At 37.7% G+C, this 23,501-nt stretch overlaps 2 protein-coding genes across 2 annotated transcripts in view; both read left to right on the top strand.

The window, feature by feature from the left end:
- Positions 1 to 18,746, top strand: part of LOC114299638 (uncharacterized) — a 29,183-nt gene extending 10,437 nt beyond the window's left edge. The window contains exons 9-11 of the mRNA XM_082877617.1: positions 237 to 597; positions 16,378 to 16,590; positions 18,261 to 18,746. Coding sequence (XP_082733743.1) covers positions 237 to 597; positions 16,378 to 16,548 — 532 coding nt within the window. The 3' untranslated portion in view covers positions 16,549 to 16,590; positions 18,261 to 18,746. The remainder of the gene's footprint in view (positions 1 to 236; positions 598 to 16,377; positions 16,591 to 18,260) is intronic.
- On the top strand, positions 17,691 to 18,590 carry LOC145795693 (uncharacterized). The gene is made up of 2 exons (XM_082880558.1): positions 17,691 to 17,795; positions 18,261 to 18,590. Exons 1-2 carry the CDS (start codon positions 17,691 to 17,693, stop codon positions 18,588 to 18,590), a joined length of 435 nt encoding a protein of 144 aa, XP_082736684.1.
- Positions 18,747 to 23,501: the final 4,755 nt, after the last annotated feature.

The raw sequence follows: 23,501 nt of genomic DNA on the forward strand, positions 1-23,501 counted from the left end.
CTGTTCAGGTGTTACCATTGAGAGTAAGATGCCGTCTCTTATATTGTCATTAGAAAATAATTTATGCTGAATTTAATCTATACCAACAAGCAGGCTTTACACTTTTCAGTTTTCCAGAAATAAGGTTTGGCATGTTTTTGACCCATAATTACCTGATAAACCTCCCTTGTCTTCTTACTATATTTTCTGAGTAGACCTTGTCATTCTCATCATTTCTTTTTCCTTTAATTTTTCAGATATGGCACACATGACACATCTATTCGGCAAAGAAAGAAAATAGATGATTCTGACATGCACCTTACCCAAAAGATAGCGCAAAATAAACATTACAGTATATCTGGTCGGGCAGATGATGAATATGATTTTGATGATGGTCCAAGGAGAAAGATTCGGAAGAAAGGGGCCAAAGATAATAAGTTAAATGAGAAGACTAATTTTCCCCAGCGAATCTTGACACAGCAAGAGTGTTGTCAATTCTGTTTTGAGAACCCCAGCAGGTCAAGGCATCTTGTGGTTGCTATAGCCGATTTCACCTACCTCAGTTTACCACACTGGCCGTCCATTGTGCCGGGTCATTGCTGCATTTTAACTTCGCAGGTTAGTATTAGTTTGTTAACTTAATATGTTATCTCTTCACTTTTCATGTTACTGAAACAACTTGCGAGTTTGTTAACTTAATATGTTATCTCTTCACTTTTCATGTTACTGAAACAACTTGCGATTCTGTTGAAGCTATGGATGAACATTAATTTATCACTTTAGAAGTTAGGATATCTGTCTTTTTTGAAAATCCTAAGTGATTCGTGATTAGATCAAGATTAAAATATTTCAATTCCCAATTATTCAAAACACACAATCTAAATCATCAAGCAGTTACGAAAGTGATTTAGATTGTTGTTTTAGAAATAAACAATAAATCGACACAAACAATTTTTACGTGAAAAAATCACAATTGAAGAACTTTCAATTGTAATAAAAAACTACGGGCGAACCGTCACTAATCAATCCACTACTGAAGAGAGAAAGATTACAAAGATAACAAACAAATTACCCAACTCATCCAATTTTTCTTCGAACCTTCTGTAACTCTTTCACCAAGCCTTCGTCTCGGAACTGATTAATTTGAAGTTGAATCCACAACTTCACTTGTCGAATCAATGACTACGTACAGAGTCAAACTCCTTTGAAACTCCACGTTTAGATCTTCGGAATCCACCGAAGAGAACACTCTTAGATATGAAGCAACAAACTCCTTGATGTATGTATTTTAGATCATAAGTTTAGAACTCTCTCAAATCATCAAGGAAAACTCAACAAGACTTTCAGAAGAAAATCTCGAACAAAACCCTAAGACTCTTAAACAAGATTTAGGAAAAAGTAAACCCTAAAATTGGCCTAAACAGATATATATAGAAAACAGAGGTCGCGATCTCCGCTCGAGCGCAGGACAGCCCGCTCGAGCGGCTTCAGTAAAATACGTGTGTGACCAAACAGGTCTCCGCTCGAGCGCTAGAACACACGCTTGAGCGCGAATTCACACTTCTCAGTATGTTTACAGACATGACCAACTACTGAGACGTCACATATTACGCTCGAGCGCCAATGGTCTCGCTCGAGCAGGAAAGACAAAAAACAAGGAAAAATTACAACTTTTCAAAACAAAGTTTGTACTAGAATTTGACAATAAAGGAACCTAACAATGTTCCCCTTTGTCAATTCCCGGACAAAACTCTTCTAAACAATTTTCCTTAAAACACACGCACTAGTCAACTTGACAACCTAGAAAATAAGTAAACAAAACAACTCTGTAATCAACAAACAACTCTGCCATTCGAACAATCCATCAAACATCCACCTGTGAGACAACAAGCAACATACCAGAAAAACAAAAACTGTGGAACTTCATAAGAAGATATCAAAACATATATATAAAGAAAACCACTATACTATATCCAGAATGAAAAAGCAAAATGAATATACCATAACAAGAACAAAGTATCCATCAAATATCAATGTACCGTAACAAAAACAAAGTATCCATCATAGAGCAATGTACCAAAAAAAACACCAAAAGTATCCATCATATATCAATGTACTCATATATCAATGTACCATATCCATCTGTACCATGTCCATCCAAAAACTTCTCCCCCTTTTTGGCCGAGAGACAAGGAGACAAAACAGTCCAACAAACAAAGGGATCAAGCATCAGGTGGAGGATGAGGCTGCTGAATCTGAAGCAAAGAAATAATGTGAGCCAGCTGAGTAGTTGTCTGGACGGCGGACTGTTCCAACTGTCCTAGGCAGCCATCGAAGGCATCAAACCTAGCATCCAGAAAATCCAACCGCTGTGTCACAACCTCCTCGAAATGTCGAAGCTGGTCATCAAAGTCCGGGGTGGAACAGCATCCTCCTCACCACCAGCTGTGGCAGCATCAATCTTTGCCTCCTCGGTAAGTCCAGCTGCTGTACCTGCGAAAGTACCAACTCTAGAAAACTCCCCTTGACATGTGCACGACTTTGGGAAACAGCCTTCTTAGTGAATGGCCTAGATGGAAAGGTAAACTCATCATCCTCTAAAACTGAAACTTTAAGCTGGGACAAGAGACGGTTGATTAAACAACCATAAGGGAGACCTAATTGCTTGTTACCAAAGACAGCAATCATCTTATGAATAATGAGGGTGGCAAGATCGATGAACATATGACGAGCAATACAGAAAAGAACGAACTCTTGTTCTTGATTGATTTCAGAAGAGTGTGTGGTGACAATAATATTAGCGCACACAATAAGATTAAGCAGTCGAAACTTGGGAAGGAGTTCAAATTGTTTAATCAAAGTGCCCTTAATCCAGTTACGAGGAGCACCACACAAAACTTCAGCCACAACATTAAAATCACAAGTAGGACGAACCGGAAAAGGATAATGTTCTGGAAACACTTGGTCAATACTAAGAAGCCCTCTAATAAGCTCGGGAGTGACAGAGATGGACTTAGACTGAACCCAGGTGGTGAAGGAAGGACTAATGTCATCGATATTCTTAATATTACAGAAAAACTCACAGACCCAGTCAAGACTTTGGCGTCCGGAGAAGGACAAAACCAAGTCTTCGCCTAATGGATCAAACAAGGGACAGATGGGAATAGACTCGAAGGTATTGGGCTGGACATGACGTTCGAGGTGAACAGTCCTAGACGCAAATGACTTATGGAATAACTTGGCTTGTGTTGCAGAGGGAAATCTATCACGATTAAACTAAGGACGCGACATTGTAGACTTTCGTCTTTTGGGAGCAGACATGGTGACACCAAATACAACTAAAGTAAAAAAAAAACAAAACAAGCCCAAATAAAAAATCAAAGTAACAAAGCACAGCAAACATGAGTAACAGAGTTAGAAAGATAGCAAAACCTAGCATAATAACAATGACAGACTTGCATAATATGAGTATGAGCATAATATGATACCATAATATGAATGACAATATAATGGATAAAAAAAAATGAATTTGTATCCAAAACCTAGCAAAGCTGAAGCAAACACGCCAAAGCAACATATAAGTGAGAGATGAGAGAACAATGAACCCTAGAACTATGGACACATCAGACGACATAAAAACTCAGAAAATCAAAGAGGTATCCACCAACAAAACTCACCATGAAGAGGAAACTAAGACTCGGTGAAAGTGTGTGAGGTAAGGGAGAAAAAACTAAACAAAAAAAAACCTAAAAATGACCTCCACAAATGTCGAAATGACAGAGAAAATCAAAGAGAAAGAGAGGGAAAAACTTACCAAAGTTGAATCGGAGATGACACAGGAAGGAGGATGGCAAAATCAAGCCCCAAAGAGATCGCAATCCAAGCCCTAGGGAAGAGAGACTGAAAAATGGGGGAAAAAGGAACTGAAGAGTCGAGGGAGGGAGTTTTAAACAAAATTAGGCCGCTCGAGCGTGGGGTTTAACGCTCGAGCGTGAGACAAAGCACGCAGAGACCCGCTCGAGCGCTAAAAAGGATGCTCGAGCTCAAAAATAACCCTCACAGAACTGTAAAGCATGGGCAAAAATGCTGCAAGACCCAAAACCACGCTCGAGCGTGGGAATGTCCGCTGGAGCGGGGACAAGACATCAAATTATTTTTATTTATTTATTTATTTATTTTTTATTTTTTATTTTTTTTATTTATAATAAAAACAAAAAAAACACCTAAGATGTCCTGTTACCAGCGGGGAGTCCAATTGGAAGACTGTACCACTAGGATAAGATACTCCATCAATTATGAATCCTGTAAACTTGTAAAAAAATTTGAAACACCGGGTCATGAACAGAACAGATAGAATTTAATCAATGACATGAGCAACATACGAATGCATAACTGAAAAACACCCATGAGAGCTCACAAATAGAATGTGTGTGTGTGCAATCCTTGAGAGCCACAAAGCTAGAGTTAATCCTTGTGGTGATCGGATGGCTGGACCTCTGACTAGAGTAACTGAACATCACAGAGAAAAGTCAAACCACTAGGAATCATGGGGTATTTGTTGAGTAAACGCGGAGGCTCCCTCTCAATCAATGATTCCCCTTTTTTTTTTTTTTTTTTTGAACTTTTCTTTCTTTTGGGCACTCACTGGTGACATGCACGCTCAAGAGTATGGAGACCAAACCAGAGAAGAATGAAATTAGAAAGGATGGCTTGGTTTGTGCCTCTGAGGTAGCCTTTTCCTAATGCCCGGATTTCAATGAACTGAGGGAGAAACCATGGAAGTGAAAAAAGATGGTAGATGGTTAAAAGACTCAATATCACCCATGATATACTAGTATAGGAGACTCAACATCACCCATGATATACTAGTATAGGTCAATTTCTCTGAAAAAGTACAAGAAACACTGTTAGTGGTCCATAGAGAACTTTGATCACTTGTGCGGAAACCCCTGCAATAGTTTATCTCAAGGATGTGTACATAATGAGATCATGAAATAAATGAGTATGGCATTCAGAATGAGCTATGAACAAAGAAGAATGAGATCTTGTAAGCAACATGAGCAGTGTTCATATAAATTTTTGATGCAAAGATATCAGGACTCAATGACAATGAGATTATCACACCCAAGTATACAATAAGCCAACCACTCACACCCATATTAGAAAACAGGAAATACCCTAGTTATTGAGCATTACACTCAAAGTCTTTATAAGAAACTCAAACCGAAGAAGATCAAGGGATTTTGTAAAAATACCAGCTTTTTGATGCTCAATGGGTACATGTTCAAGAACAACAAGGCCTTATTCCACTAACTCTCGAATAAAATGATGACGAATGTCAATGTGTTTGGTGCGAGATGTTGGACAGGATTTTTTGAAATGTTTATGGCACTTGTGCTATCACAGAAAAGAGTGAGAGTGTTTTGTTCTATTCCATAATCATGAAGCATTTACTTCATCCACAACATTTGTGCACAACAACTCCCTGCAGCAATGTACTCCGCCTTAGCAGTCGAAAGGGAGATGGCATTTTGCTTTTTACTATGCCAGGAAACCAAATTATTCCCAAGGTAAAAACACTCCCCGGATGTACTCTTCCTATCATCAGCACACCCTGCCCAGTCGGCATCAGAAAAACCAGTTATTTCAGCTGTAGTATCAGTAGAAAACCAAACTCCATACCCCAATGTCTCATTAACACATTTAATGATGCGTTTGACAGCAAGAAGATGAGACTCTTTAGGGCTGGCTTGGTAACGGGCACAAACACCTACACTGAAAGCAATATCAGGATGACTGGCTGTGAGGTAAAGAAGACTCCCTATCATACTCCTAAACAGGGTAGGATCAACATCAGTACCAGAGGAATCTTTGGAAAGGTAGAGATTGGTGCTCATGGGAGTGCGAGCATGTTTGGCAGACTCAAGACCAAACTTTGACGCAAGATTTTTGGCATACTTAGACTGAGAAACAAACGTACCTGAAGGAGATTGTTTAATTTGAAGACCCAAAAAATAAGACAACTCTCCCATCATGCTCATTTCAAACTCATGTGTCATGCAATCCGAAAAATATTTCACAAGATGATCAGCAGTGGATCCAAACACAATAGCATCAACATAAATTTGAGCAACAAGAATATGAGACTTAGTATTTTCACAAATAAAGTCTTATCGACACTATCCCTTTGAAAATCATTATCAAGAAGAAAGGTAGTAAGTCTATCATACTAAGCCCGAAGGGCTTGTTTCAACCCATACAAAGCCTTGTCTAACTTGTAGACATGATTTGGACATTTAGGGTTCTCAAACCCTTTTGGTTGCTCAACATAGGCCTCTTGTTTCAAGTACCTATTCAGAAAGGCACTTTTCACATCCATTTGAAACAATTTGAAACCAAGAAAACATGCAACACCAAGTAAAATACGAATAGATTCGAGACGTGCAACTGGGGCAAACGTCTCATCATAGTCAACACTCTCTACTTGTGTGTAGCCTTGAGCCACCAACCTAGCTTTATTTCTAACCATAGTACCATTCTCATCAGATTTATTTTTAAAGATCCACTTGGTACCTATCACATTCATGTCTCTAGGTCTGGGAACTAGAGTCCAAACATTGTTACGTTCAAATTGACCTAATTCTTCATGCATAGCATTGACCCAACTATCATCTAGCAAGGCCTCTTTAAAACTCTTATGTTCAATTAATGAAACATAACACATGTGATACCTCATTCCGAATTTGTCTTCGGGTTTTCATTCGATCCGATACACTTCCAATCACCTGTTGAGTTGGATGATTCAGTTTCACCCTTGTTGATGGTTTGAACTCAGGACTTGCGGTGACAGAAGCATCAGGAGTGATGTTTCTTTGTGCACTCTTTGGACTTGAACTTACCTGTGAGGATGGTGTTGTCACAACTTCTTGTGCTTAAATCTCAGCTTCTCTTTGACTTTGTGGTTCAGTATCCAGGATTGGAGACTCACCATTGTCATCCTCGTTTGTTACTGGAGTAGGTGAACCTGTGTCATTTATAACCACATTCCATTAAAGAAGTTCGCAGGTTATAGACTCGAAAAGCCTTACTAGTGGTTGAATACCCTAGAAAAATACCTTCATCACTTCGGGAGTCAAATTTGTCCAAAGGCTCTCTATCTTTGAAAATGTAACACTTACTCCCAAAAGTTTTGAAGTATTTTACATTAGGTTTCAAACCCTTCCACAATTCATATGGAGTTTGTAACGTGTCGGGCCTTAAATACACGCGATTTATGACATAAACACCAGTATTTAGGGCTTCAGCCCAAAATTTTAGAGGAAGTTTCTTACTAAGGAGCATGACCTTAGCCATTTCTTGAACAACTCAGTTCTTCCTCTCAACCACTCCATTTTGTTGTGGAGTAATAGGTGCAGAAAATTCATGCTTAATTCCATGCATATCACAAAAATCCGAAAACGAACTGTTTTCAAACTCACGACTATGATCAGTTCGGATTCTTATGATACGCCCAATGGAAACACCCTGTTCATTTTGGATTTTAAGGACTAAGACCTGGAAAGCATCAAACGTATCATATTTTTCCCTTAAAAAATTTACCCACGAAAATCGAGTAAAATCATCAACAGTTAAAAAAATATATCTTTTACCTCCAATGCTTTCAGTGCGAGTAGGACCCATTAAATCCATGTGAACCAATTTAAGAGGATGTTTGGTTGTAAAGCTGTTCACCTTTTTGTGAGGGGCACGGGTTTGCTTTCCAAGTTGACATGGTCTACACACATGGTTCAGATTCTTACCCAGTTTAGGCATTCCTTCCACAAGCTCTTTGTTGGCAATCTTAGTTAGGTTTTTGAAATTCATGTGACCTAATCTTTGATGCCACAAATCAATGTTACTTATGATGGCAGAGTGACAAGTGAGATCATTGGTAGTAACAATCCCATAGCAGTTATCAGATGTGCGGACCCCATGCAAGACAGTATTTCCCTTTTTATCCAAAATTTCACATTTATTTTTTGAAAACAATACTTCATGGTGGGAATCACACATTTGACTAATGCTCAAAAGATTTGCTTTAAGACCATCAACAAGAAGAGCATTTTCCAGCTTGGGAAGACCATCAACACTTATAGAGCCCTTACCAATGACTGTAGAAGTGCCGCCATCTCCAAAGGTAACAATTCCTCCATATTTTTCAAGGGAGGTGAAGTAGGATTTGTTACCGGACATGTGACGAGAGCACCCACTATCACGATACCACATGTGTGAGTCACGTGCTTTTAGAGCAGTGTGAACAACTAAACAAGCCAAATCATCTTTTCTCACCTAAATCTTTTTGGTCTTGGTAAATGTCTTGGCGTTGTGAACACTCTCATGAATCTTGGTATTCCCCCTAGACATGTAAGGTTGTCTCCTAACCCAAAAAGTATTCGAATTTCTACCCTTTTGAGACACCTTACCAAACAATTCAAAGCAATAAGGACGAATGTGGCCATACTTACCACAGTGATGACAAACAAAAATAGGTTTTACCTTCTTTTTGTTGATCTTACCCCCTTTAGGTAGATGAAGAGAGGGATCACCTTGGTCTACCTTCAACTTTCCCTTTGCTTGAGTCTTCAGGTCATGTGAAGTAGAGGCCTGTCCCTTGTGAGTTGTCGCACCATCGCCTAGCCCACTTTTGTCACAACCCATTTGTTGAGACCCGAGGATGTCTTCTAATGATTTGGAACCTTTGTTCCACATTGCAATTGTGGCTCTAGCAATACAGAGTTCTTCATCTTTCTGACAGACTCTCTCTTCCAATGTGGCTTGTGACATCTCAAGGCTTTCAAGCTTCTCTTCATATGTGGAATACACTTTCAGAAGTTCATTCCTTTCAGTTTCACAGGATAGAAGTTTTCTACATAGGTCTTGCCTGTCTCTTGAGATCTTGATGACATTCTGCTTTGCTGCTACAAGCTCTCCTTTTAGCTTGACATTCTCGCTTTCACATACTTTGAGCTTTGAGAGAGAGTTTGTCATTGATTTTGGACAAATTCAGAGATTCCTCGTAAAGCTTTTCGTAAGCTTGTTGCAGTTCATCACCACTAATCTCGTCATTGTCTTCTGATGTTTCATCATCCTCTTTTTGCTCTTCGTTCTCCTTTACCTCATCCAATCTAGCAACTAAGGTAGGAAAGTTGTTGGATGGTGGTGAAGGTGAATCTCCTCTTTCATGAAATTGGCTAAGAATTTCCCATGCATCTTTAGCCTTTGTGCAGTGAGCGCGTTGTTGTTCTTCATCAGAAATTGCTCCACGAATAGTAATCAGGGCTCTCTGATTGCTCAGATTGTCAGCACTTTCTGTATCTTCTTCAATGGCTTGCCAGCCTTTTGGGTCACAAGCTCTCAGAAACGCCCTCATTCTGATCTTCCAATACAAGAAGGTACTCCCATCAAAGGTGGGAGCATGATGCAGGTTCTGACCACGAGCTAATTCTGCTGGCTTTGGAAGAGGTTGAGTGAAAGTGGATCAAAATGCCATGAAAGCACTATCCTCGTCTTCACCGGATTCAAGTTCTTCGGGTTCTTGCTCCGACCCGCTTTCATCATCCTAAGTCACTGTGTAAACTTTCTTTCGATTCTTTTTCGAAGGATATTCAAGTGCAATATGGCCAAACCTTTAACATTCATAGCACTTGACCTTTGCCCCTTTACAATCTTCTTTTCAGTTTTTGGAGCAAGTTTTGGTGGAAAAGTTTTGGATTTTTCATTACTCTTGTCTTTTGAAATAGAGTCTCTGAAATTAGGCTTCTTTTTCTTCAAAATTTTTTTTAAACTGTTTAGTAAACATAGCCGTCTTCTTAGATTCTAAATCAAACTCAGTCTTCGAAGTTTTTGCAGTCTCATGAGCACTAGTGAAAGTTACACTATCTTTTTGTTTTTTCTTAGAAATCTGGTGAGCTTCATAAGTCTACAAGTTTCCAACCAACTGATCAAGCTTGAGGATATCAACATTCTGAGCCTCCTCAACGGCTTTCACTTTTGATTGGAATCTCTCGGATAAAGACCTCAAAATTTTTTCAACAACTTTAGCTTCAGGGATTTTTTCACTGAGTGTGAAATAGGAATTCACGATGTCACTAAGTTTTGCATAGAAATCATCAAACGTCTTATCATCACGCATAAAAAGGGTTTCAAAGGCAGATGTGAGACGTTGAAGTTTTGACCTTTTGACAGAAATAGTACCTTCGTGAATTGTTTCAAGAATGTCCTAAGCCTCTTTTGCTACCTCACACGTGCAGATACGACGAAACTCTTCAGGTGTGACGGAGCAAAAAAGGGAATTTAGAGCCTTACTGTTCCAACTTGAGTTTTGGTAATCGGCTGTGTCCCATTTATCAAGGGGTTTAGGAATATCAGCACCATCAATGGTGACAATAGGTTCACTCCACCCATAGATCACGCAGTGCTAAATTTTCTCATCGATGGATTTTAAAAACGTTCTCATACAAGCTTTCCAATAAGAATAGTTTGTACCATCGAGTAAAGGAAGTCTATGGGTCAAGTTACCTTTACGAATTGAATCCATATCACTAGTCACACAAAATCACACCCCTATAGTTTTGATAAAAACAAAGAGTGACCTGCTTTGATATCAATTGAAAATCCTAAGTGATTCGTGATTAGATCAAGATTAAAATATTTCAATTCCCAATTATTCAAAACACACAATCTAAATCATCAAGCACTTACCAAAGTGATTTAGATTGTTGTTTTAGAAATAAACAATAAATCGACAAACGATTTTTACGTGAAAAAATCACAATTGAAGAATCTTCAATTGTAATAAAAAACCATGGGCGAACCACCACTAATCAATCCACTACTGAAGAAAGAAAGGTTATAAAGATAACAAACAAATTACCCCACTCATCCAATTTGTCTTCGAACTTTCTGTAACTCTTTCACCAAGCCTTCGGCTCGGAACTGATTAATCTGAAGTTGAATCCACAACTTCACTTGTCGAATCAACGACTACGTACAGAATCAAACTCCTTTGAAACTCCACGTTTAGATCTTCGGAATCCACCGAAGAGAACACTCTTGGATATGAAGCAACAAACTCCTTGATGTATGTATCTTAGATCATAAGTTTAGAACTCTCTCAAATCATCAAAGAAAACTCAACAAGACTTTCAGAAGAAAATCTCAAACAAAACCCTAAGACTCTTAAACAAGATCTAGGAAAAAGTAAACCCTAAAATTAGCCTAAACAGATATATATAGAAAACAGACGTCGCGATCTCCGCTCGAGTGCAGGACAGCCCGCTCGAGTGGCTTTAGTAAAATACGCATGTGACCAAACAGGTTTCCGCTTGAGCGCTAGAACACACGCTTGAGCGCGAATTCACACTTCTCAGTATGTTTACAGACATGACCAACTACTGAGACATCACATATTACGCTCGAGCGCCAATGGTCCCGCTCGAGCGGGAAAGACAAAAAACAAGGAAAAATTACAACTTTTCAAAACAAAGTTTGTACGAGGATTTGACAATAAAGGAACCTAACATTTTTATTATTTATTCTTCATTTTATAGCTGTTAAAAATTAAGAAGCATGGACACTTACAAGGAGGTTTCGTGTCTATACCAAACATTATAACTCATCGGACGCTCCTGTCACGTGTTGGAAGCATGTCCAAATGTGTCTTGTTATTTCTTTTAGAACTGGACACGCTTTGGACACCTGAGGGATACACGTGTCCATTGATTTATGCACACACACGAGACATCGCAAGTTTGAAGAAATAAGCTGGGAGTCAATGATTCAAATCAAAGCAATGTGGATGTAATGACTATTAGTCACTCCTTTCAACTATTTAATTCTCAAAATTCTAATGCCTAACACTTCTAATTTGTTTATGAAAAAGTTTTCTAAAATAGATTATTAGAGTTTTTTGTTCGCAATTATTTTCTAATATATACAATGTGGAAAATAATTCCTTACTATTTTGATGAAATATAATGTTTTTTTAACGTAAAAATAAAGCAATTGTTATTATTCTCATGTATATATAAATATCTATTTTTTTTTTGGTGGATAAATATATATAAATATCTATTTTTTTGTTGACATGTCTCTGCTTTGTTGCGTCCTTATTTTTTAAAATTTATTGTGTCAGCTTTCTCCCTTTTGCATCGTACGTATCCATGCCTCGCGTTTGTATCTACGCCTTTTAAACAGGTCCATTTGTTAAATGACACTGTACAAAATAGTCTGTCATTTAGTTCCAGCTGCCGTTCGTGGTCGGGAGGTTTCTGCCCATCACAAGTGATAATGATAAGGCATTGAATGCTAGTTGAACATAAAATTCTAGAGAGGCATGTATTAATTATAATATTAATAAGTACTACTGTTTAATTGCTTGTGGGAGAAAATGGACTTAAATAGGTTGTGCGTAGGAATGGTTATCAGAATCCCGATCCGGATCTTACGATCCTACGATCTTACGATCCATTTAAGTACAATCGATCCGGATCGTGTAAAAATCTCCTTATAGGTAGGATCTTTCGATCCTGGTAGTGGGATCTTATAGGATCATGGAATCCTGATCCGAATCCGATCCTATCCGATCCAATTTACAAGCCTTATTTTGTATTGTATGACATATTTTATTGTAAATTTTATGTTTATTGTCTAAATACCAATTTACGTGGTCAAAATAAATGATAAAAATTAAGTCGTATTGAATCAAATAGACTAAGAAAAACAAATTAGGAAACAAATATTCAAATATTGCGGTAATTTAAGAAAATTAAATAGTCGGAAAAACGAACTTAGCTTTAGCGGAGTCTAACGAGGGTAAGATGATTGCAACTTTATCCCAATTTTTGGAGAGATTATTTTTGTGACTTGAATCCGCTCCACCAGGGATGCTAACGACAAATCTTATCATTCGGTTAAGCTACTCTTTTGAGTTCTTAATCTATTTTCATATCCAACTTTATTAAATATTTTTTCTTCTCTTTTTATGTATTATTGTAAATTGTGAATTATTTTGTTATAGAATTCTTCTTCTTCTTCACCTTCTTTTTTGATAAAATACAAACTTGTTAAAAATTGATGTATTATTGATTGATATCTGATATTTTGTCTATTACAAATGGTTCCTTATATAGGAGATGTAGTGGAGTAGGTGGATAGTGGTAGGTGTAGTAGGTTGATGTATTATTGATTGATATCGGATATTTTGTCTATTACAAATGGTTCCTTATATAGGAGATGTAGTGGAGTAGGTGGATGGTGGTAGGTGTAGTAGGTGATGGTAGTAGGTGGTGGTAAGTGTAGTAGGTGATGGTAAGATGATAAGTTTTAACAGCCCCCCGCAAACTCAAGGAGGATAGAAACTAACCAACTTGAGTTTGGAGAGAGGAACAAAACAAGAAAATACATAAAAATAAAAGAGGATAGGAGACACTGTATGGTCGTGTCAGACCGTTGGTGAAGGCACTGGATGGTGGTGTCATAACGTTGTAGAGGACACTGGATGGTTGTGTCATAACGTGGTAGAGGACACTGGATGGTGGTGTCATAACGTTGTAGAGGACACTGGATGGTGGTGTCATAACGTTGTAGAGGACACTGTATGGTGGTGTCATAACGTTGTAGAGGACACTGTATGCTAACCGGAATCAATGTCGGGACAGTTTATGGGGTCATGTCGGACCGTTGAAAAAGTTGCACCCTCAAAAGGTGTGCCCAATGTTGTCAAAAGGCGTGCCATCAAAAGGCGTGCCCAATTCATTAAAAGACGAGCCATCAAAAGGCGCGCCAGACACGCGGCGATGCACGTGATCGACAGTGCGCGTGTCGGCCTCTTCGTCATGTTCTATATAAATCAATGCGGAGGCTGAGGCAGACAAAAAACTTCTGAAAATCCTCTGAAAAAAACTCTTCCTTTGCTGAGAGAGAAACTCTGTAATACTCTGTAACCAACCCGTCTCGGAAACACTCAGCAACATGGCCTCTTCTTCCCGTCCAGCTACCCAGAACATGGCCTCCTCTTCCCGTGGTCTGCTCACGCTCTTTCCAGAACTGAACGAGTCCACAAGAGAAATAACTAGTGCGGTGGCCAGTGAACCTCAACCAAACACCTCTGGTTTTGCTCCGTTGAACTTTCCGATGCGGTCGGTGGAGCAAAAAATGGCAGTGCAAACTGATATTGAGGCCAATCAGTATACTCTGAAGTCATGTGTGGAAACCATGACTGCGGTCACAAATTTGTCGCACCGGCTGCAGAGCAGGACAAATGAGGTGCAACAGTTAAACTCCCAACTGGCTCTGCTCCAGCGCATGTATAAGGATGCGCGAGCAGAGATAAGTGTGCTGAAGGCAGAAAACAAGGAGCTGAAGCGGAAGGCCACCGTGATGTTCCGATTTGGAGGGCCACCATATGCTGTAGTGGAGGAGCAGGGAGGAGGAAACTTGCTTGGTGGTCTAGAAAGCACGGAGGCAACACCGTCAAGGGCCGTCCAGGACGGAGGCAAGAAGAAAAGACAGGCGGCAGAGTAGAGAAGAAAAATCCCGCTTGTGTATGTGGTTGTTTGGGTTTTGGTTGTTTTTTTTTTTTTTTTTTTTTTTTTTTTTTTTATGTAAAATGGTGATCGGGGTGAGTCCCGACATGAATAAAATAAGGGAAGGTTTGGTGTGCAATTCTGCCTCTGTTTTCTTTTTTTTTTTGGTTGAAATAATAAGAATAATAATAATATATAAAATAAAGTGTTGTGCCACGTCTTGGGCAGATCAAATACTTTGGAAAAAAAAATTGAAAGAAAAGTTGAAAAGATGAGAGGAGAATGGGACAAGCCCATGTGAGTGTGAGTGAAAGTGGGGTGTAAAGAAAGTGAGGTTGATTAAAAAAAAGATAGTGGGTTTGAAGAGAGATGGTGGGAACAAAGGGAATAAAAAAATAGGGATAAGCAAAAGAAGCACCCGGATGAAACATGCCCAAGTGGGGTGATGAATAAAAAAAATAAAAACAAAAAATGAAAAGGTGGAAATATTAAAAAAAAATATGGTGGGTATGGGGTAGTGGGAGACACGCAATTTCAAGCATCGAGACTGCATCATCAGGAACAGCTTCTGGTTCCATATCAATGTAGTTGTTATGTTGTTTCATCTCTTCTTCCAGAATGGCCACAAACTTCTTAACATTATCATAATAGCGAAACAGTATGTTGCAGATTGCACAGCTCGTTCAAAGATTTCACCAACCTTGTCAACCGTGCATAAGTGTGCCTTATGAGCAGCATACTTCCTCCAGTACCATGAGACATGTCACAAGCTTCGTCCTCAGCTCATGCCAGACCAGCAAAGACACAGATTGGAAACAGGGAAGAAGAAGAGTCCGCCGAGTGTTTGGAGGAGCCAGAGGGTCCATAGGCGGCCTCTCATGCCGAAGAATCTGGCGGAGTAGTCGGAAGCGAAGCCGCCGAAGGGGCGGGCGATGAGGTTGGCCATGCCGAAGGTGGCTGCGATGGTGCCGGCAGTGTGTGTGTGTCCAGCCGTTGATCAGAGTGATGGGACTGCAGTGACGGGTTAAGGTCAACAGTGAGAGGAGGGGCAGTGGTGGTGGACTTGAATAAATTTCAAGGTATGTGTAGAAAATTCTAGCGGATTAGGTTGAGGTCCGGCGGGCGGCCAAGGCGAGGTTGCCGCCCGCCGGTGAAGCGAAAAATACTAAGTGCTTAACCTTGCTCTGATACCATGTTAAAAATTGATGTATTATTGATTGATATCTGATATTTTGTCTATTACAAATGGTTCCTTATATAGGAGATGTAGTGGAGTAGGTGGATGGTGGTAGGTGTAGTAGGTGATGGTAGTAGGTGGTGGTAAGTGTAGTAGGTGATGGTAAGATGATAAGTTTTAACAAAACTTTTACCATTGAGTTTTCTATTGTATATTATTATATGTACATTTTACATGGAGTATTATATTTTTCACAATATTTTCACTTCTTTTTAATAAAATATAGGCTCATTTTGTGTATACTTTATAATAAATATTTATTTAAATTAAATTATTATGTAATTTGTCTTTTTCGGTAGGATCTTACGATCCTCGATCCGATTCTACGATTCGATCCTATAAACACCTCCAACGATCCAACGTAGGATCCCGATTTTAAAAACCTTACGTAGGAGCAATAGATAGAGTTTTTTCATTCTCATAGGATGTGCAGTCCCAACCTCACTTGTTATTGTTTTGGACTCAAATCGGTTGCTTTATGTTCAATCACTTATTTCATTCTCATGGGATATCCAGTCACCATCTCTTTCTTCATTGTTGTTATTGTTGATTTCATCATTATGATTTTTATTCTATCATTATTTTTATGTGTAACAGCATGAATCCGCCACAAGGGCTGTTGACAATAATGTGTGGGATGAAATTCGCAGCTTCAAGAAATGCCTTATCGTGATGTTCGCAAAGCAAGAGAAGGATGTAGTGTTCCTTGAAACTGTGATGGGGATGGCGCAGCAAAGGCGTCATTGTATGGTTGAGTGCATTCCTTAGCCCCAAGACATATCCAAACAGGCACCTCTCTATTTTAAAAAGGTGTGGTTTTCTACGTTCATTTTCAATTTTATTTGCTAGTATTCAGATTGCATATTGATATTGAATCACTTTTTTTGCAAGTGTTGCCTTTTAATGGGCTGACAATTCACCTTCCCCATGCCTTCTTTCTGTTTCATTTTTAATAAACCCTTGTGATTTTCTAAAAATCAAAGAATGAGATGACATTCGTGTAATGGGCATCCCATGGAGTTTATGTAATCAAGTTCCCTATGATCAAAAAAATTCCCTCTGTACAAGCAGGATATATCTGCTCTGGAATTAGATGCTGATTTGTTTAATTTAGCCATTCAACATTGACATAGAGATACTAATTAGTTGTATGTTTTATTTTTTTTATTTTTTTAATGCTAGTAGGACAATGTTGCTTGAAAATACCTTCATCTGTGTTACACTGTTTAAGTTTTAACATGACACTAACTCACAAGTGAGAGAATCAGAGCTTCTTCTATTCAATCTTTGTGATTACTTCAAAGTGGATCCATGGACCATGTCAATATAATGATACAAAAACAAGTGGATTTAGTTCAAATATCACTGTGTGTTGTATTGGGGCAGTCTCTCTACATATACCCAGCAGTGTTGTCTCAGTGGCATAACTAGTAGCGCTTGTGAAGTGAGTGCAAAGAAGAAAATTGAAATCATTTTTTCAGAAGAAAACCAAGTGCTAAAAAATGTTAGACATAAAACTATGTTATGCAAATTTTTTTTGTATTTTACTTTTTATATCATACAATGACACAAGTTCTTTGGATTATGGACTTTAAGCTTCTGAATATTCTTTGAAACTATAGAACGTGGACTGCTGGCATGGAAAAAACTGATTTCAGTGTTTTAGGTATTATCATTATTATAGTATCAATTTTTTTAAGCCCCACACTGCTTGTCAATTGTATCCATTCATTTGAGTGGTGTCTTTTATGCTGCGAAGTTGATGAGCAGCTTAAAGATGTGTAGATTAGCTGAAAACCCGCCCAGCCCAATCCCCTCAATTAGACTTCTGAGGCAATTATTCATATGATTTAACCTACTAACATACCCTTTTACTTCTTTTTGACCCTTGGCAAATTGAATACTTATAAATGTTGAATGTTATGAGAGAGGTCATAAAGTTGACTAGGTTGGGTGATCTTCCATTCTTTTTAAGGCCGCCAAGTCTCCAACTTTGCTCTGTTGGACCTCTTATTGTAATTTAGAACTTTGATTTTGTTGCTTTTCACATGTCGAATTTTGCCTGTGGTTTTAATATTGCATTCTCCTTATTGTTTGATACCATGTACAGTCTACTATAGAGCATATATATTTGCTACCAGTATGTTGAATTTTATTTTATTATATATCTCTCTCTCTTACAATGTAGTTGTGAACTTGTAGTATGGAGCATTTAGACGTTGAACCAAATATGGTGGCTGATTTTATCATCTTACATTTTTTAGCCTGGTAGTAAGTAGTCATCACTAATGGAAAACTGTGTGAAATCTTATTATTGGTCTTAGAAAAAACAAGGATTACGAAAAAGATATCCCTGATACTGCTACTGACCAAACTAAAGGGTGTTTTGGATCTCAAGCAATGTTGATGAAATTTAACTTACAATTCTTTTATATTTGATTATTTGCTATTTACATGTTTCTAAAACGAGTTTGCTTCAGGCAATTGATGAAGCTGAAGATGAGTGGAGCCAGCACAATTCAAAGAAGCTCATTGATACGAGTGAAAAGGGGTTGCGTGGTTCAATCCCCAAGGATTTTCCATACTTCCATGTTGAATTCGGATTGAATAAGGGGTTTGCTCATGTTATGGACGATGAAAAGCAGTTCAAAAGCAACTTTGGACTCAATGTTATAAGGGGGATGCTGCGATTGCCGGAAGAGGACACGTATGGTCGTAGGAAGCATGATTCAGTGGAGACACAAAAGCAATCTGTTGCGAGTTTTGTCAAAGATTGGCAACCTTTTGATTGGACGAAACAACTTGACTAAACAACATTCTATTTCCTTCACTATGTGACCCCACTCACTTGATCAAAGATTGACCTGTAGTAATTATGATGCATTTTTTATGTACAGTATATGTTCATGTTCTGATTATTATGCTAACTTTACTATGTGATGTCAAACAAATATAGACTATTTTCTTTTGGAAATTATTTTGAATATGTGCGACTTGGAAAAGCAGACTCATGTGTACATCAATCAAATCATCCCAATTTAGGCAACATAGTTTGTAACCAGATATTGAGCCTTCCACTAACCAAAATACAAAATACAACTTCATAAAGGAAAACAAAGTAAAAATAACCTAAACACGGCTATTCACACTTGTTGGAAACAAAAGACTCAAAATAGAAGCTAAAAGCAAAAGGGCCAATCGTAACACTGTTGTCCAGTTGCTTGGCCGGCACACTTGGTCGGCCGGCCAAGTGAATGGACGGCTCGTGCACATATTTGGTGCAACCTCTAACTTGGTTGTGTGGACAAAAGTTTGCTATGATCCTTCTTCACCGTCATCTTCTTTGTGGTGCTGGCTCGAGATCTGAAATAGTTGGATAGGATACTTTTGGTAATGTTGATGCATACAACTTTGTAATGTATTGTTCATTTGATGATGAGGGATAGTCTGGGCTCTTTGTCAATTGAGGGTTGGATTTTGTTGCAGCATTAATGGTATTCGGCTGAGAGTTTAATGGATATAGAGAGAATCATGCAATGGAACTCTCATGTATATTTCTTAAAGTCTAATATTTAATCAACTATGCTTATTTGTCACTGTGTGGAGTAGTTTAGGCAAAGCCTTGTCGTGGTTGTGTCCATGTGTGTTGGTAAAATCCTAGTGGTTGAAATTGAAGGGAATGGTTGTGGTTGTTTAGGTTATCTATTTATGTAATTATTATCATTTGCGCTATATGTACAAAAGGAGTCGGATACAGAATACACATATATCTGTGTATTTTGTATTTGGTTTCTTTTGTACACATAAATATTTTAAATTATTGTTAGTATAATTGTAGGGGATCATATTTGAGTATTGTTTGATGTGATGCTTTATATGGTCCTAATCCACATAATTTTTATGGTGCCACATCACTTATGGTTGTTGTAGGTAAGTAGTTATATGGGATGATATCAAACTACAGTTTAAAGATCGTCATTTTAGCATTATTATTATGTGAATTTTGGCCATGGTCTATTGTGGTTATGTTTTTCCTGCTAGGCTCAGAAGTGATGATTCGTTTTTATATTTCTCAAATTTTGTTTAGCATTGTGACCAAAAACAAATTCTTGACATAAGAATTGGCATTCTTTATACATGTTGAATTTTTAGAGGGGGAAAAAAAATGAAGGGAAAGAGAAAGATAAGGAAAGAAAGTGAAGTGAAATATGTTAGTTGGGTTAACAAATAAATATATATAAATAACTCAATTTCACGAAAAATATATATAAAAAAATAAGAGCATTTTTTGTTTTTGTGTTTTTTTTTTGTGTGTGTGGTGACATTGTGGGAATTAGAAGCATATTGTTACCGCCTTGCTTATTCTCGAGCATACCGTGCGGCACTTAGACAATCTCAAGCGTCGCTTGATGATGCTAAGTTAGCCTAACTCACAACTTGTAAGAAAGAGAAGCAAAAGGAACACAAGAGAGATTGAGAGAATGCCTAGTGTTTTACTGTTGAGAGAAGTTGTACAACTCTTAGATGGTTTGGAGCAAATGAGCTCCATTCCTATTTATAGGCACTCTTGGCCTCTCATAGAACACTCTAGAAGCCACTTGGAAATACATGGAGAAGCTTCCCTTGGAAGCCTTTCTTACAAGCTACAAGAATATTCTAGAATACTTTAGAAATATCTATACAAAATATTTACAAGTATGTACAAGGGTCTTGAATACTCAAGGATGTTCTAGAATCCTCCATGTTCTCTCAAGTGTTGGAATAAGCTAAGAAGTTCTCGATCTTTCTTTTGACCTCTATGCTCCCAAGCTCCCATGTAGGGGATTTTTGCCATAGGAAATTTAGCAGCTTGTGACATTCTTCTCCACCTATGTTGGCGATGACCTCATTGCATCCTCCCCATGAAACTTTTGTATTTGCTCCTGGAACTGCCATAAAGCTTCTGTTGGCTCCCATGGGTAGGGGAACGGACAAACATGGAGGCATGCAGGGGTAATGTCTCCCTGACGAGGGCATCAGGGACTGGCGGTGGTAGCACACCACGTACCGACTCATTGGGGATGCGAGTTCTATACCAAGTATCTTGCAAGCACATTAGTTTGTGAACGGCAAGGTAGGTAGGGTAAATTCCTATCGCATCTCCTGGGTTGGTCCTTGGGTATAATGCATGGGGGTATGCAGTACCATTCGTGCAGCCGGCTTCTCGAGAGGATGACAAGTGCTCAGTCCGTGATAGTATGCATTTATAATTAGCATATTTTGGTAATGATTATATAGTGAAATGTGGGGGCACTCATAGTTTCCATTGGAATTAGAATTACTAGTCTTTGATGGGTGAAACTCCAACCTTCATGCTTTTGCCATCCTAAATGTAGACTGTGAGGTCAAAATGATATGCGACTTCTTGTTCCATAGTTCCACAATATTTTCTCTAGTTTCATCGGATTGATGTGGAAAAATATTTTTCTTTTACTATATATTGTGTTTGTGTGTATGTTATTGTGTCTAAACCTTAGTTGCACAAAGCGGGAGTAGGAGCAGGAGCAAGAGCAAGAGCAAGAGCAGAATCGGGGAATCGTAGACATTCCAAGAATCGTTGGTAGGGAACGTTTGTATATATATTAAATAATATAATATATAAAAATATATTGTAAGATTATATGTATATATATTGAGCCCTGCTAAATACCCCCAGTGGGGGTCGCACCCCCAGTGAGGTGGCGCGCCCCCACTGGCTGACAACCAAAAAAAAAAAAAACAGTTTTTTTTCGCCCAATCACGGGCCTCTACCTCACTGGGGGTCAACCCCCAGTGGGGGTATAAAGCATTTTTGATATATTTTTTCTAATGATAATGAAAATATATGTTATAATTTTTTTTAAAAAAAGCACTATAAAAAATAATATGTTAAACTATTATAATTATATACTTTTATTATATTTTTTTCATTTTTTATAAAATATTTATATTATTTTTTATCTATTTATTTTAAAATATTTTTATTAAAAATTATTTGTTTTATTTATTTTCTTACAAAAATAAAATGAAAGATGAGAGAGGGAGGAGAAAAAGTATTGTAAATGAGTTTTAAAGTTTTTTTTTATATAATATTTAATTAATTAAATACAACATAAATTTTTTTTAATAATGAATAGTAAATAAACATTCATATTAAACATAAAAAAATTAATTAGTTAGGTGGAATTTAAAAGTTATGAAAATATAATATGGATGGCGCTACATGCACCAATGAGTATACTAACTAGTGTAACAACATATGTTATGACATTATTATTGACCCTACCCATTATATAAATTATAAATATCTAAGACTTCTAAAATTATGCCACATCATCTGTTAATACACTAATTGATATATCAATTGGTGCATATAACATTATTTATATAATATAATATGTAAGTATATATTATTTTTTTGAGCTAGTCAACATAAGACAAGATAATAAATTAGTTCGGTGGTTCTACATGCACTAATTAGTATATCAATTAGTATACCAATTAGTGTTATGATATTATTACCGACCCCACTTATTATACAAATTACAAATATCTAAAATCTGTAAAATTGTGCCACATCATTTATTAGTATACTACTTAATATACTAATTGGTGTATATAATATTAGTTAGGTGGAATTTATATGTATCTATGTAATGCACAACCGACAAGACTGTTTTCATTAATTGTAAAAGAGAAAGGTTAAATGAAAAGTCATTTGGTATGAATAGGGTATTAAGAGCATCTCCAATGGTTTACCAGATTTTTCATCAAATTTGAGTAAAAAAAGAATGAATTCCTCTATCTGATATCGCTTGCTCTAACAGAAGAATTTAAATTTTCATCAAATTACCGGTTGACTGAGGGGACGACCGGCCGGTCGACTGGTTAATACAAAAAATAAAAAAACAATAGTATAAGCAAAGAAGAGATGGAAGATGAATTCATGGTGTGTGTTGATAGGCTAATAGCATCAGCATGCTTTGAGTCTGTCAATTAGAGAGAAAGACTCTTGAGAGGTGCTAGTGGTTGTGGTGGCGGTGAAGTAGTGATTGATAATGATCTGTTGTCCTCTGTTAATAATAGTGGAGTGGTCTTTGTTAAGAACATCAATGGTGGAGGTGTGGGTTGTTCAAAAAAGGTTATGAGAGTGTAGGATTTGTCAGGAGGAAGATGAAGAGCATCAGATGGAGGCTTCTTGTGCCTGCAATGGCACTCTCAAGGTTCATTCACTTTTTTTTTTTTTTTTTTTTTTTTTTTTCCTGGATTTTCTCTCTTCTCTTTTTCCTTCGCTTTTCTTAAATTTCACTTTTTAGCTTCACATGTTTGTCCTGGGTTTACCCCATTTCTATTAGCTTCCTTACTCCAACACAAGAACCCATCAAATCATGCCATCAGGTGCAAAGAAGAGAAAAAGTGCCAAGAAGAAGCAGCAAAAAGAGGAGGCCAACAAGAACAAAAACAACTCAGCAATTCACTTTTTTGCTCCGGCATACTATTTGCCCAGTTTGTCTGATGAAGATTGTGGGCATCGTTCAAGGAAGAGGACGACCGGGGAGAATTATTCAGCAACTCTCTCTTAGCCATGTTTGATTTTCATAGATGTTTTGGGGATTGAATTAATGATCGAATAACAATAATATTTCATTATCAGATTTTTGAATCGGTATCTCTTTGGATTATTCGATCGGATTTCTCCTTAT

This window comes from Camellia sinensis, chromosome 7 (assembly GCF_055761805.1).
Source record: "Camellia sinensis isolate YWXY chromosome 7, ASM5576180v1, whole genome shotgun sequence".
NCBI lineage: Eukaryota > Viridiplantae > Streptophyta > Magnoliopsida > Ericales > Theaceae > Camellia > Camellia sinensis.